The sequence below is a fragment of the Galleria mellonella genome, unplaced genomic scaffold (genome assembly GCF_026898425.1).
Source record: "Galleria mellonella isolate WM207_F2 unplaced genomic scaffold, CSIRO_AGI_GalMel_v1 utg1386, whole genome shotgun sequence".
Classification (NCBI taxonomy): domain Eukaryota; kingdom Metazoa; phylum Arthropoda; class Insecta; order Lepidoptera; family Pyralidae; genus Galleria; species Galleria mellonella.
This window is the reverse complement of record NW_026441994.1, coordinates 687,909-705,290: the sequence shown is the minus strand read 5'-3', so window position 1 is coordinate 705,290 and position 17,382 is coordinate 687,909. Positions and strand designations below refer to the sequence as shown.

General features: G+C 33.3%; 2 protein-coding genes across 2 annotated transcripts in view; one reads left to right on the top strand and one right to left on the bottom strand.

Annotated features, from left to right (window-relative positions):
- Nucleotides 1-17,382, bottom strand: part of LOC113517868 (uncharacterized) — a 91,137-nt gene that overhangs the window by 39,660 nt on the left and 34,095 nt on the right. The window contains exon 2 of the mRNA XM_052903263.1: nucleotides 11,804-11,936. Coding sequence (XP_052759223.1) covers nucleotides 11,804-11,869 — 66 coding nt within the window. The 5' untranslated portion in view covers nucleotides 11,870-11,936. The remainder of the gene's footprint in view (nucleotides 1-11,803; nucleotides 11,937-17,382) is intronic.
- On the top strand, nucleotides 5,528-8,911 carry LOC113512736 (dynein axonemal intermediate chain 3). The gene has a single exon (XM_026896650.3). It carries the CDS (start codon nucleotides 5,591-5,593, stop codon nucleotides 8,870-8,872), a length of 3,282 nt encoding a protein of 1,093 aa, XP_026752451.3. The 5' UTR covers nucleotides 5,528-5,590; the 3' UTR covers nucleotides 8,873-8,911.

Below are 17,382 nucleotides of genomic sequence, written 5' to 3'. Positions count from 1 at the left end.
AATTTCTAAAACATATTGTATCGGCATCTATTACTTATAATCATCTATACCAGAGGAAGACTTTGTACAAAAGTCGATTGCTTGGGTACCTTTGTCCCATTCGTGTTTCAACCGTAAAGCAGTTGTGTTTGCATGGCTGTGTTTCGGTTTGAAGGGTGGAATATGGCGTGAATTTACTGGGTACGGAGGAATAACACCTGAGTCCTCAGGAATGGCAACACATGGGGGGTATCATGGGCTAAACACTATACTCTGTTATGTCCTATGCGTACATCTCATTTCCTTTATGATATGCTATAAAAAACTTTCCAGAAAAATCTGCATCTATCGACTCTGGGCAATTACGAGGTCATTGCTCTATCTAGTCGTTGATGTCTCAAACTATTGAATTATGTATGTGAAAATTCTGAAATAAATTGGAAATAAATCAGTGATTGGAATTGAACGTGAAAGCGATCCTGTAGCTCCGGCTTCGCGGCGAAGAATCAAAACTCTCGGGTTTTAGCCAATAGGAAGGCCAATAGGCAATATCTAATCATGATCTCGTGGATTACTAGGTGATGTATTTCTCTTATATTAAAAATAGGGCTATGTTACATATGTAATGTTTTAACCCTAAGGGAGAATTTGTACAAAAGTCGTTTGCTAGGATACCTCTGTCCCATTCGTGTTTCTGCCTTGAAGCAGTTGTGTTTGCATGGCTGTGTTTCGGTTTGAAGAGTGGGATATGGCAGTGAATTTACAGGGTACAGAGGAATAATACCTGAGTCCTCAGGAATGGCAATGCATGGGGGGTATCATGTGCGAAACAGTATAATCTGTTCTGTTCATGATACTGCTCATTTCTATAGGCGATGGTTACCACTTTCCATCAGGTGGGCCGTCAGCTTGTTCGCCGTTGTAAGTTGCATAAAAAAATGTATTTTTTTTCTTATACCAAAAAAGTGGCAAACAAGCATACAGCTCGTCTGGTGGTAAACGATTACTGTAGTCTATGGACGCCTGCGGTTACTTTGGTAATTAATGATTAATAACCGGTTTTTATGGTTTCAAGTTTTAATGCTATGACATTGGGACATACTTTTCCGTGCACAAACTTACTTTTATGTTTATATTCGCAGAGAACAGGATTAATGATTTCTTTGCTATTTTACGTAAATGTAAAGAAATATTTCATGAAAGATTAATGAAAATAAATAATCCTATTGCTAAGACAGTATTGCAACACTGCGTAACTGATGACCAAGGAATTTATAATAAAATGATATTAATTGGTATTTTATTAATTAAAGTTTGTATAATGTAATGTAAAATTATAATTAATTAAAATTAAATTATTTTAAATAATTTAAAAGTACTCATTTAAATTGTATGAATTTTATAAGTGATATTTAGTTGTTAAAAAACTACATTATATTAGCTATTGATCAAATATTTGGTTATTAACTGTTATTAACTGGTTTTTATAAATAAATAACAAATTGCCCATCTCTCTCAAATTGCGATGTTAATTTATTACAATTAAAATGTTAACTTTGCATTTCCCACCTTCGATCGGCAATTTATATACGTCCCTATATAAGTAGACACCGGAGCCCAATAAATTTTATTTGGGGTCGCTATATACGATACTTCACGGCCGTATGTTTGAAACAGACATTAGGTTAACCAATTTATAGAAAAGGCACTCTAGTAAATGGCCCCTAAATAACACGTGAATTACTCGTGCGTATGTTATTCGATTAGTTCTTGTCACCGTACTTTGCTAGAAATAAAAAATATTATTGCACTAGGTGTTATTTTACGGAAGTCCATTATCATCATCATCATTTTCAGCCATTTTCTGTCCACTTCTGGATATAAGCCTCCCCCATAGACTGCCATAAAGAACGGTCCTGGGCCACCTGCATCCACTAACTGCCTGCAATGCATTTCAGGTCATCACTCCATGTAGTGGGGGGGAGGGGGTCGTCCTATACTGCATTAATGGAAGTCCACATCACTGGTTAATTGATTAGAATTATTTTGTTTAATTCCGCCACCAGTAGCGTGCGTGTGACTGCCAACACTCGAAGACTTACTACTATTATTATTACCAGAAATTCTAAAACTTCTGAAATACTCGTGATGTGGTGGAATAGCTGGCGAAGACTGATGGCTAATATTTAGCTATCAATCTTTGATCGCTTAACGTTATCTTCAGGATAAAATTAAAATTAAATAATAATAATTTTGAATGAATAATTGAACAAAATATTACAGTTTGTTTTTATTTTCCATTATTTATTTAATGAATTATTGAATTCTTGACATTCGTCTTACGTATATTAAGTTAAGCTCTGTTTTTCTTCGCTGTTTGTAATCGAATTTTAACTAGTTATTATGTTAATATTTAAGACACTTTCGTTGGCAAATATAATTTTGAAGAATGTACCTATTTAGTATACTTGGCCCGTCTCTAAAAATAGAGGCTATTTTATTTTTAAATAGATTCTAAATAATCAAATACAGTATAAATCAAGTACAATCTAATTAGCCATGTGGTCCCGGCATAGAGTAGGCTACCTCTTCCTTTCTCGTTGGTGTCATAAGAGGCGACTAAAGGAGAGCGAGGGATAGGCAGCAGCGTCTCTCTTAAAACATCTTTAAAGCCTAACTGCGGTTGCCAATTCGCCTGTCAAGAGTGGCAACTACTGGCAAAACCTCCCAAGGGGGAGGCTTATGTTCAACAGTGGACAATTAAAGGCCGATATGATGACATGATGAATCTAATAAGGGTAGGCGGTTTCATTTATATTACATACATACATATCTGACACGCTTGTCTCTCATTAGGGTAGGCAGAAACAATGGAACGCCAAATGCTTCGATTCAAACAAACCTCTTTCGCTTCTTCCACATTCATCAATCTTTTCATACACGCTCGCCGGTTACGGGTACTTTTAATTTGACCCTTCTTCAGCACGCCGCCTATTTGGTCGACATACGTCCGTCTAGGGCGGCTCCCATTCTCGCTTGACATTTATATTAAAATCTTCTGTTTTAGCTGATGTCTATATTCTAGGTACAAATTCTATATACTATATATATTTATCTCTATGTAAATGAAGTAATTTTTGATACTTTGGTATTTTGATTTCGAAATATCAGTTTGTCGAAATAACAATTTTTTACAATAGACAACTACTGTGAAAGTTTGTGAAAATAATGCATGAATTGATAAATTTGAAAAGAAAAAGGAAGAAAGAGAGGAAGGAAGAAAGAAAGAAATATTTTTATTCAATTAAATATTATATAAGCATTTTTAAATAGTATTTTATATGATTCGAAACGTAATTTCTGCCAAGAGCAACGAGCAAGAAACTCCGCTGTCACTTTTTTAAAAAATCGGTTTATATAAATTATTTTGTGTGAATACAAATTACTAACCAGTATTAGATTTGAATTATGGAAAATGGCATTGAAATTATCGAGTACGGAGGAGAGTACGTAGTAATCTTCAGGAATAGAAACGGTATAGATGACAGTATATTTATTGTCTAAAGATGACGGTTACCGTTTTTCATTAGGTCCGTAGCCTGTTTGTCATTCAAAGTTGTATAAAAAATTCATATTATGATGTCCAAATTCATATATGATCATAATAAGTCACAATATTCTTATACTTGTAGTGTTTTTTTATTGGATGGTAATGGAATGGTAACCCCACCTGCGTTAGCGGTATACGCTGGCGGTGCACCAATGAGAGATGACCGGTGAGGATGAAAAGACAGATCAATTAGCCCGTCGTGACGAATTCAACGATAAATTAGTCACGATGGTTTTTTTTATACCACTGAGGTGGCAAACAAGCATACGGTCCACCTGATGGTAAGTGGTTACCATAACCTATGTACACCTGCAATATCAGAGGTTATACGCGTGCGTTGCCGACCCTGAAGAAACCTTTTTACCCAGGGGAAACCGCGCGGAGGTCAAACTGATAGGATATATTGATATCAATGGGGACTAACCTCCCCATTGATAACAATCCTTTCCCCCTCACTTGTAGTGTTAACAATATTATCCTGTTTAGTTTAGGTACCTTGTACTGTGTGGTACCATCGGAATTTAACGCATGCGTATAATGTATATTTACCTGAGCAACCATATGCTTGTTACCAAAAAAAGAAACTACAGATATCGTCATTAGTCTGTAAGTAACTAGTCAATTTCTTAAACAGTAACTAAATATAATAATTATATGATATTTTAACTATAAACTTCAACATTCATTCCATATTTCAACGCATTTTTCATCATTAATAAGTTAAAAGAGGGATGTAAATTTATTGTTGCTTTTCCTTTTAGGCATTTTGTCCAATTTTGAGTTTATAATTTAAATTTGTTGTCAAGTTTATAATTGCAAACATTGAGTATTTCATATCTTTTTGCAATTTATAATTCATCAATTAATTCCTTTTTATATCTACTTTATAACTGATTGCTTTATGTTAGTATAGAAGATTCTAAATTTTTTGAATTTATAATTCGACTCATTTCCTATGTAGAAAGTTTAGCTTCACAATTAAATAATTTTTTCTTAGTATATTTAGTAGTAGTATAGTTAACAAGCTGGCGAGACAACTGCTTAAAAGTATACCTGCAGTCTTGAAAAATTAATTAAAAATTAACAGTTTCATACATGAAGAAAAACAAAGTTTCTAATTTGAAATAAAATTTTTTATTTATATTTATTGATAGAAAATATTATACTCTTTTTTTTTCAGGTCATCATAACTGGAGAGTAAACATTTGTGTGAGATGACAGATTCTGAGAGTAACAATGAAGAAGTTAAAGATTCCAAAGTGGAGGAGAAAAGTGATTCTTCGGAATCGAGTTGTGATGAAGAATCTATTCACGATGAGGACAAAACATCGGAAGAAAAGAAACCAATGTCGCTGCGTGGTCTTGGTGCGTTTTGCTCTATATAAATATGTTTTTCAGGTTTGGTGTCAGAAAATTTGCATATATATATATCTAATCTCTACTTATTGTAATTATTGGGATTTTCTAAGTTTTGTTTATACCACTAAGGTGGCTAGCGAGCGTGTAGACCGTTTTTTGGTAAACTGTCGCAGTAGCTTATGGAGGCCTGCGACACCAAGGGTGTCAGGTCCGCGTTGCCAATCTTGAAGTACTAGTAATATCCCATGGTTTAGTCCATCTGAGTTAATGCCATACAAACCCGTTAAGTCGTTTAAACGCGATTGAGTAACAAACATTCGAATATCTTTATAAACTTTTACATCTATAATGATATGTAGTATGATTTAAAAAATAATATGTCATTATTATAAATTAAAAATATATATTAGAAATTCTTATGTTACTTTAATGTATCTATTATTATTACGTCATTCGAACTTGTATTAGATTGTGAATACAAATGAAAGAGACTTTACTACATTTGAATATTCGTATTAAAAAAATAATATTTTAATTGTCAAATATTGACAAAGTCATTGGGAATAATCATAACAAATATTTTTTCTAAAATCGTCGTTTATAAATATATATTTGATTACAGTTCAATCAATAAAGTCTAAAATGTCAACATCCCGATCACAGCCTCGAAGAAAAAGATTTGTACCGAAATACGAAGTAGAAGGCGTCCACAAAGTAATATTAGGAGAGGAGACGGAAATACAAATCGATATGGTCGTTGGAACACATATAAATGCTCAATATCCCTGGAAACCTATAAGTAAAGCTAAAATAGCAGAAACTATTGATAGCGGCGGGGAACTCTCAGAATTCTTTCCCATAAAAGAGCAAATTGAAGCGTATACTGAAGAGTTTATTTTAATGGGATATATTGCAGATGAATCTAATGATGTTGATGAGTTCTATATTTGTTGTACTACAGAAGCAAGAGATCATTGTAAACAACAGTCTGACAGATTTATTAAGAGACAAGAAAAAAAATTAGAGAAGGCTGTTCAGAAGAAGCCAAGGCCATGGAAAAGTTTAGGAAGTGAAGCGGAAATATTGGAGTTATTACCTGTCAATACAAGACCATTAATAGAAGTAGAAATAAAAGCTAAATTTCCAAAAGTTTATGAACCTACTTCATTTAAAGTTAGAGATGCAGATGGAGCTCGTGACGGTTATATCGAACTAACTCCTTATAGGCAGCGATTTAATAATGTCTTTAGAAGTAGAGTTGATTATGGATGTCAAGCAGCGCCATCAAAATCTCACAGAGAAGCTCAAACTGAACTTAGATACCCTCAAAATATGTGGACTCAGTCAATAGCTGACGCTCTTTCAAAAATTGGTGATACTGAGGCAGGGGGTGATACTGGCATAGAAGGCGGAGCAGAAGATGACAACAAAGAAGGCCAAAGTTCTGATGAAGAAGAAGAAGAAAATAAAGAACCTCCTGATGAAGTAGGATTGGCTACTTATAGAGCAGCTTTGAAACGTATGCGTCGAACATCATACATAAAAATGATTAATGATTTCATGTCTTTGAAAAAAAGTGAAATGGATTCAATTGTGGAACTTAATACTGTAATGGATATATATTGTAATGATTATCCTAATTTGGTGACTGAAAAAACTATAGATATTTATGATTCAATGACATTTGAAGAATATGTATGTTTTACAGATGTAAGAGCTAAAGATAAATATGTGTCTAGTGCAGTTTTTCATCCAATGTGGTCAGGTATTGTAGCCATAAGTTATTCAGATGGATCACCATCAGTTATGAAAACTATAAGTTCCCGACCAGATCCGATACAAAGAGCAGTTTATGGGCTAAATCCTGTTATGATTTGGAGTCACATTGATAGTTTAATTCCAAAATTATATTTAGAGTCACCACGTGAAGTTAAGGTACTTTCGTTTTGTCCTTTTGATGAAAATATTTTAATCGGTGGATGCATAAATGGACAAATTGTAGTTTGGGATCTCACCAATAAATTAGAAAATGTAGAAAAGTTTGAAGTTTTAAGTGAGACACGGGAAAAGTATCGAATTGCCATGAATGCACATATGGGTTGGATGAAATCTGTTCAAGATAATGCTGTAGTACAAGCTACTGTCTTAAGTAATTTAATGACAAGTCATTATGGGCCTGTGACGACTATTAGGTGGCTTTCACCTAATTTCATAGTAACCTCTACTGGGAAAACTATTATGATGACGGATAAGAAAAAATCTATGATGTTTTTTACTGGTTCAGAGGACGGAAATATTCTAATTTGGAATTTATCTGTAGAAAATGTTACTTTAGTTGATAGTAATAAAGTTAAAAAATTAAAACGAGTATTAAAAAGACCCTCGGGTTTGTTGGTTGATATTTCACCTTACAAAGTATTAGATCGTCACTTGCAACCAATTTACAAAATTATTTTGGGGATAGCTGGGCAGCCGCAGATTTTGAGTTTGCAAACTTTTGCAATGAATCCTCCAGTTATTAAATATATTTATACGCCAAGAAATACTGGTACTGGACGGAAGTATTTTAATTGTGAAATTGTTTCACAAAGCGAAGATGAGATATCTACGGTTTTATATTGCGGTTCTCAGCATGGTGAGGTAAGACGTATTGCGTATGAGGGCCATGAATTCAATACCGGGGAAGTTGTCAATTCCGAATATTGTGAAATAAAATTTAGATGCTATATACACGACGGTATTATAACATGTACGCAGAGAAATCCATTTATAAATCATTTGACATTGACAGTGGGTGGAAAAATATTTGCAATTTGGTCTGATAAATTATTAGCTCGGCCGCTGATATGGAAGAAACGACCATATCGTCTTACAGATGCAGCTTGGTCATTATATAAACCTAGTTTATTGTTCATTGCTACTTCAGAAGGTGATCTTGAAACATGGGATTTATTACTCAGGAGTGATAAACCGATATCCGTACAGACTCTCTCTGGAACTATGCTTACAGGGGTTAGCCTTCATACTTTACCATTAGTCAAAAATATTATCGGAGTTAGTGACGTCAATGGTTCATTTAGAATGTTTTTAAATCCACCGATATTTATGATTGAGAATGCATCGTATATTGGTCGGATGGAAAGTATGATTTTAAGAGAATTGAAAGTTATGCATTCATTTATATCCTGGCAAGACGAGTGGATGAAAAATAATCCACATATACTGTTAGAGATGAAGCGAAAAGAAGGAGTTCTTTTAGCTGAAAAAGAAGAACAAAGACGCAAACAGAGAGAAGAAGAAGAGAAAAGATTGGAAGAACAGGCAGAAGCTAGAAGGCAGCAAAAGATGAAAGTAGTTGGCCCAGAAGAGAGATGGCAAAAAATTATACAAAAATTAATAGAGAGAACTATTGCCGTAAAAAAAAGAATTAATAGAGCTGAGCTTATTGAACACGAAAAACCATTAAGAGAATTAGAGAGTCAACGTTTGGAGAAAGAAAGAAGAATGCTTGAAATTATGAAAAACCAGGAGGGTATTTTTAATGACACCGTTGCTATTTTATTCCCGGAAGCAATAAAAAAGAAGGCTAAAGAAAAGAAAAACCTGTTGTCTGACGATAAAGAAGGACTTAAAAAAGAATATTTAGAAGATTACAATTATTTAAAGAGTATTGCTATCAACACGGTACGTGAAAATCCCTATAAAGCAGTATTCTCATGGGAGGGAACACTTGCTGAGGGTAAGGAGAGAAGACAAGCTTTAAATGCTTACGAAGATTATATTACGATGCATAGAATGAGAACTGAAGAGGAAGGTAAAGAGTCGCCACCTCCACCGACTGTCAAAGTAAATAAAAAAATACAACCTGTAATGTCTGGTCGTGAAATTACGAAAGAAGAGCTTACTGAAAGAGATAGTGCGTGAATTTTATTATAATCTGTTTTTTTGCAATTTATGTTGTATTTTACGAATAGTCTAATAAAGTTAGATTAATACATATTAATATTATACGAAAATTTGTTGTTTTAATAATATATTAGTTGTTTAAATTGCGTGTATTTTTTTACACATCTTATTGTATGATGAATTAATATGCAATATTCAATGATTTTTTTATACAACTTAGAAGGGCAAACAAGCTGACGGCCCACCTGATGGAAAGTGGTAACCGTCGCCTATAGACATGAGCAGTATCATGGACATAACAGAGTATACTGTTTCGCCCATGATACCACCCATGCGTTGCCATTCCTGAGGACTCAGGTGTTATTCCTCTGTACCCAGTAAATTCACGCCATATCCCACCCTTCAAATCGAAACACACCCATGCAAACACAGCTGCTTCACGGTTGAAACAATCGATTATCGTATTCCATCAACTCCTATGAATTCAAAGGATCACAATGTATAATGCAAAATCTATAGAAAACTTATTGCGTCCTTTGCAAGAGGTCCATGTCAAAGTCTCTAATAAAACTTTGGTAGAAAGCTTATTACACAGTCTGAGCACTCCCCACGATAAACAAATTTTCTCTATGAAACTTTTTATGTTCTAGGGTGTAAGGTTGAAATTTCCTATCGATAGCAAGTAGTGTAATGAAAGAAGGTTCAACAATTTATATTTACAAGATACAGTAAACAATATTTGGCAACTTTCCTTCAAGTGTTTCTTGAAAATATAAGTTTCACATTACATGTCAAACAAAGAATATCCAATTTCAAAATAAACAAAGAGATTCGTTAAATCGATATTGAATCTGGTAATTTTGTTTAAATAAATTTTTAATTATAAGTTCCTGAATATGGTGTATTGAATTTTGAATGTATTATAACCAAAAATAAATATTATACTTCATATTAAAATAAATATATAATAAAATAAAATATATATAAAATAAATAATACACTTCACATTATTGGATTTTATTAATTCAATTTCCATATTAATTAATTAATAAAAATGATGTTGCTATGAAGAATTTATTAAATGTATTATTAAACATTTATTGATTTAACTTGAGACGTAGATTAAAACAATCTTCTTTAAGTACAGAAATAATTAGATAAGATAAAACCATTCTTATGTTCATACAAGCAAAGCTGGGATAAGTGCTTATAAAATTTGAGTACAGACAACTTCTTTATGACGGGGCATTATCTTAAAATGGAATTTTCGAAGCGAATAAGTAATTAATGGGATCCAATTTAGTTCTTGCGGCTATTCTAATACGATTGGCAATAAAAGTCGATGATTACTCTGTATGTAGCTTTATATTAAGGTGGAATGTGTACAATCTATTTAATTTCTTGTCGATATTTAGTACATTAGGGCTATTGAGTTTTAAATATTGCCTTTTAAATATTATTAGATTCACTTCATTTAATAAGCAAACATCACAGAATAAAACAAGTATTTTTTTTTTTAATTAATACTATTTTTATTTATTTATTCAAACTTTAATGCACAGTAGAATTCTATGTACATTTGGCGGACTTAACACCGGACGGTGTTCTCTACCAGTCAGCCATTGGGTAAATCGAGAAATACGTAGGCGGTGCATTTTTAAATAGAGGAAAAAAAAAGCAATACTTGATAAATTCATATAATATAAACATACACATAATATATTAAATTAATATATAAATATACATACAATAAATACATAAATAAATACATATATAAAATATTATTATATAAAACAATTAAATAAAACAACTGCAATAGAAGAGCAAATAGTAATCTATGACTCAAACAGAGTAACCAGCAGGAGAAGCTTAAAGGGATTTCTCTAAGAAATAGGTATTTTTACCTTTTGACTATTAAATCAGAATAGATTTTGTTTTAAATTTTATTTGTTGTTTCATTGTAGCTGGATATAATATGATGGTAAATACATAGTTATTGAGACTCAGACTAGTACTAGAGTACTTAGGTATATAGATATTTTTTTTTCTGGGTGAAAATGGTATGGTAACCCCGCCTGCGCTAACAGGATACGCTGGCGGAGCACCAGTGAAGGGTGATAGATGAGAATGAAAACAGGCCAGTTAGCCCATCATGATGAATTCATCAGGAATTAACCATGATAGCTTCCAGGGGGAACCGCGAGGAGGCCGACCTGGTTGGGTTAGTAAATTAAACAATAATGGGGCAAGAGCTACCTATGCAAACGACTTTTGCTCAAAGTCTCCTTCTAGTGAGACCTGAATCCTTATTAGATATTAGAATTAGTTTTTAACTTGGCGCTAATTATAATCGTCGATGATCAGAAGCGTCGACTTTTTAAAGAAATATCATCATATCAGCCTTTAACTGTCCACTACTGAACATAAGCCTCCCCTTTGGGGGGTTTTGCCAGTAGTTGCCACGCTTGGCAGGCGAATTGACAACTGCAGTTAGGCTTTGGAGATGTTTTAATAGAGACGCTGTTACCTATCCTTCGTCCTCCCTTAGTCGCCTCTAACTACACCCACGGAAAAGGAAGGGGTGGCATATTCTATGCCGGCAAAGAACCTTCTCATCTTCACTTATTTAAGTGAAGATCAGAAGTGAAATCGAAAATAATTGATAGCTTCGTAATATAAATAAAATATTTTCATTTCGGATTAAGAAGTGATTGCAAATTCACACTATGCACAATAGCAATTTCTTTTTATATGGTTAACGATTTTAAGTGTTCATAATTTAGGAAAATACGGAATAGAAGATGTAGAGGAAATTACGATTCTCATAAAATTAGGCCAATTATTTAAAACAAACAAAAATGTTGATGCTATTTTTTTTCTACTGTGAAAATATTATTTTTATGATATTAATAGGTAACGGCAAAGAAATATCATTAATTAATTACTCACGACATTGAGCTCTTCCATATCGTCGTCACAGGTGAAAGCTGGTGTGGCACATAGTTTGCGCTTCATAAGTGCTAGCTTAGCCACGGTCGCTGTACACCTCACGGCGTTACGCGATGGCTCTCACGCTTGACATCTGAAAAGACATTGTCTGTTATGTTCTTGCTCATCACGTGGCTAAATCACATCGATTGCATAGATAATGATTAAAATTGGTACAGTATTGGCTACGATATTGCGTAATACATATATGCATACACGCATTCGTGCACGCACGCACTCACTTACACACATACTAATTAAAAAATACGGTCGTATTTATATAATATTTATCCGCAGAGTGAAGTCGATATTATTTTATAGCGAAAAGCCTAAGTTAATATAGACATAGCATCTAGTGTTAAAAACGTGTCAACATTTACAAAACTTTTAAGGCTCGAACCTGCAGCCATCGCATGCCAAGAGTTATTATTTTATTATTATTCATTATATTATCAAAGATATAAGTTTTTATATGTACGCTTTAAATAAATATACAACAAACACACGCACATACGCACTCTCTAGTATGCCCGCACGCATACACACACACAAACCTTCCCACGTGCGTACGCACGCAGGCACGCACACACGTACACGTATACACACACACACACACACACACACACACACACACACACACATACATTAAGAACCTTAAATTGTAATCTATTATTACTTAATTCCTTAAAAGTGTTCTATTTTTGTCTTACTATATAATTGAAAAAGTGAATGTTGTAAACACCTTTATTTTTATAGGCATAGATTGTATTATATGTAATGTTTGTTATATATGTTACAATGCAATATGCTTTACGTAATCCTATGAATAAATAAATAAATATATGAACATTGCTTCGTAAGAGCAAATCTATTCATTATGTAGCTACCGTTGGCATTAATCATGTATTCAAGAGGGAACCAAATGTAGCGAAGATTGGCGAGGCCCGGAAATCGCTTGTTTACTTTATATATGGAACATACAAACAGATTACGGCGAATTTAGCTGTAACAGCTTAGTGGTAATAACCATAACATTAAACCATATTATATTTTCGTTATACGTAACAATAATTTGTACATACATACATACATATCTGTCACGTCTGCCTCCCTATTAAGGTAGGCAGGAACAGTGGAACGCCAAATGCTTCGATTCAAACAAACCTCTTTCGCTTCTTCCACATTCATCAATCTTTTCATACACGCTCGCTATTTACGGGTATTTTTAATTTACCCTTCTTCAGCACGTCGCCTATTTGGTTGACTTACGTCCGTCTAGGGCGATATAGACGGATGTATGCTGACCAAATAGGCGTCCTACCGACATCTCCATTCATCCATCCTCTCCAAATGGCCAAACCGCACCAACAATAATTTGTGAAGAAAAAAAAATGAAAAAAAAAAAACAATAACATACTCTATCATTATCATGGTCATTTAATGATCGTCTGAGTAACTTGGTCGAAACATGGAAATAAGCCTAGAGATTGCCCTAGCGATAAGATGCCTAAAAGCCTTTTGTATATTTTGATCTGTGCTCCATGCTACTGTATTTCAGTTGAATTGTTTATATGTCATTATTTATTTTTTATTTATTTATTATTATTTGGTAATTTTATGACTTAACCAATCTTCTTCTGAAAGTCGAAATAAAAATTTGTCTCTGTTCTTAATATACATATGTATATACACTATATTATACATGTAACATAATGATATTTATACATATTTAATATATATTAATTAATAATGATCTGTAGCAACGTGAAATAATTAGGTACTCGCAGTGTTCGCTAAGGGCTTTAATATTCAATGTCGGTTTATGTAACCTTTGGAAGCATATTAAATACTCTACTGTATAATGTATACGATTCATTATCGGATTTCTGTCACAAATTGAAATCACTCGTATGTAATAATAATGAGTGAAGTTTTAATAATTAGCTTAATACATATTACTTGTATATTAACAGCGTAAGTGTTCATTTTCAATCAACTTTAAAAAGAAATCTCAATTTGGTTATATTTCACCTAGAGGGAGACTTTGTACAAAAGTCGATTGCTTGGGTACCTCTGTCCTATTCGTGTTTCAACCGTGAAGCAGTTGTGTTTGCATGGCTGTGTTTCGGTTTGAAGGGTGGGATATGGCGTGAATTTACTGGGTACAGAGGAATAACACCTGAGACCTTAGGAATGGCAACGCATGGGGGGTATCATGGGCGAAACAGTATACTCTGTTATGTCCATGGTACTGCTCATGTCTATAGGCGACTGTTACCACTTTCCATCAGGTGGGCCGTCAGCTTGTTTGCCATTCTAAGTTGTATAAAAAAAAATCCAATCGAAGTTTTTTATTTTTATTTTATGTTTGCTACCTCATAACTCTGTCAGTTGTGAATCGATTTGCAAAATATTTTTTTTATTTGAAAGTATATCCTATACTTACATATCAGTCTTGTCGAAATTTTACCAAAAACAATTCAGCAGTTTAGTTTTTAAATTATAATAACTAGTTTTGTCACAATTGAAGTCGGTTTGTTTTTATGGAACACAATTTTAATTTTCAAAGGAACGTGGATCGACATAAAATAAAAAAATTTGAGCTTCTCACGCTAATGTCTGTTAATACAGCTCATTTAGGAATTTAGTTAGTATATAGTAATATTTAATTTTTTTCTTAAATCATATTAAAAAGAAAAAAAAATATTCAATTCCTTTGGTAAAGACTGTTACTTCGTTTCATTTTATATAGTCAAGAAACCTCACTGTCCTTTTTTCGGTAGTCGAGTGAAAATAACAATCCTTAAAAATTCAGCGAGATGATTCCTAGGTGATTTTTTCAGCTAAAAAATCACCTCTCATCAATTCGGCCTCGATGGTCGAACGTGTTCAGCTTTTTCGTAACTTTACGTACAAGTAGAGACTATATAGTATATTTCTTAAAGCTTTTAGCGTTATAACGATTATAATGTTACCTTTAAATATATATATTCTCTAGCTAATTAACTTCTTTGTCATTATAATTGCTAAGCATGGGAATAATTGCTACTTTTAATTTTAATTATCAATTAATATAATTATTTTTCGTTATAGCAGTCATCACACGTTTGAAAAATCACACTGTTACATTTACTACTATTTGCTGTTAAAAATGAAGAAAGAATTGTGATTTTTATAAATGAATTATTATTATTTCATTAAATATGAACGCGACGACTTCCTGCGATTAGTACTTCTTGCAGCTGTCTATGTGAAGACATGTGGCAGATGTGACATATATTTTTGCATATCATATGATATTTGACATGCTACTTATGTAATATTCCAAGCAGAAATGTGGCTCAATCTTTCAATCATCTATTCTATATATATATATATTTCATTATTAAATAAGGAATAGTAATCAATAATAAGGAATAGTAAGTAATCAATCTTCACGACTCTGGAACGCGCTTCCTGATGCCATTAAGAGACTACCGACTAAACCGTCTTTCAAAAAAAGCGTTCACGCTCACTTTTTATTTTTATCCGAGCAGTAAGTACTTTATATTATTCTCAATTTCGTGTATAATATAGTATGTGTCATATATGTGTAAGTATATTTGTTATTTATATATATTTATTCGTTTATATATGTAATTTTAGTATGTATGTATATCAATAATTAGTAGTACCACATTCGAGTATTCTGACACTTCCCTATGGTTGACTGGGAGAGAATGCTTTTAGCATTAAGTCCGCCATGTACACATATTTGTACTAATGAATAAATAAATAAATAAATAAATAAATAATCAAATGGCTTACCGCGTGGTCCCGGCATAGAATGAGGTACACCTTCCTTTACCATGCTTATCCTAACAGGCGACAAAGGGGACTCAATGGTCGAGGAATGGGCAGCAGTGTCGCTCTTAAAACATTATCAAGCCCAAACTGTGGACGACTAACGGCTGATCTGAGATGATGATGATGGCTAAACAAAAATCTTCCTCTTGTATACGTTTTAAATAAGTATTGTTCTTTTTTTTTTGTACAAATCGAATATACTCGTAATCAACGTATTCCGGTCACGTATTGTTCATTTTATTTTTTATTCATACCGTTGACGCTGAGTCTTAACTCACCCCAGGAAAACGTGGCGTTCTTGTGAGATAGGAAAATATAAATTTACAATACCTTTTAAGAAGGATTTGCATATTGTTTATATCAATGGTACACCTTACTTTTACCATGCTACTAATTTATATTCGCTACTTAGTCCGCGTGATTTAAATAGGTTATTGTTCTGAATAAAAGTATCTACCTCTACATAATAAAATAAATAACATAATAATAGTATAAAAGTGTCTACCAGAGGGAGACTTTGTACAAAAGTCGATTGCTTGGGCACCTCTGTCCCATTCGTGTTTCAACCGTGAAGCAGTTGTGTTTGCATGGCTGTGTTTCGGTTTGAAGGGTTGGATATGGCGTTAATTTACAAGGTACAGAGGAATAACACCTAAGTCCTCAGGAATGGCAACGCATGGAAAGTATCATGGGCTAAACAGTATATTCTGTTATGTCCATGGTACTGCTCATGTCTATAGGCGACGGTTACCACCTTACATCAGGTGGGCCGGCAGCACGTTTGCCATTCTAAGTTGTATAAAAAAAAATCTAATGTGATTTTTTTCTGTTGTAAATGTAAATGTTCATTTATATTACAATACACCAAAGTATGATCCCCTAATAACCGTATTGTACCCCAATTAACACAGTTCACATACCAGAAAAGGCATCCCATCAATATCTCGTATCCAATAGCGAGGCAGGATGCCTAAACAAAGCACCTTTCACACCCAAAACAAAGATTATGTTTCAGAACAAATCTAGGCCCTTTCTCAGCTGTTAACAGTATGCAGTTACAGTATAGTCAGTTGTCACGATTGCCTAATATTAACATTGATAATAACACGACCTTAAACAAATTCAAATCCACTTTGTATAAATTCTATAGTTAAATTTAATCAGCTTAATAACAGCATGGCATGTATCATCGCATATATCGTCATAGTCGTAGAATACTGACGGATCTATATACGTAATATTTGTCAGATCCGTCAGTATTTTACGACTATGACGATATGTATAGATTATAAGTGTACAAATCTCTCAAATCCAAAGTATTACTGTAGTATAACTATTTATTGTATACCTAGTACTGTACTGTAGTACTTACGACATCCACGGGAAAGGAAGTGGTGGTCTTTTCTATGCCGGGACCATACAGCATTTAAAAAGCTAGTTGAGGAATAAATATCTTTTTTTATACTATGCTGCCCGTCCCTGTTTTGTGCGTTTTATATTTGGGTGTATTTATTCATTCATTTGAACCTTCGCTTTCCCTTTCACTCACTCTCTCATTTTTTTTATGAAGATTTTTACTTTTCCATACATTTTTTCTAGTATTTTTTTTTTGTATAAACTTGTCATGATAATTACGAAAACACCAAAAAAAAATTAGCCAAATAAATGCAGCCTTTCTGAAGTAATGCGCTTAC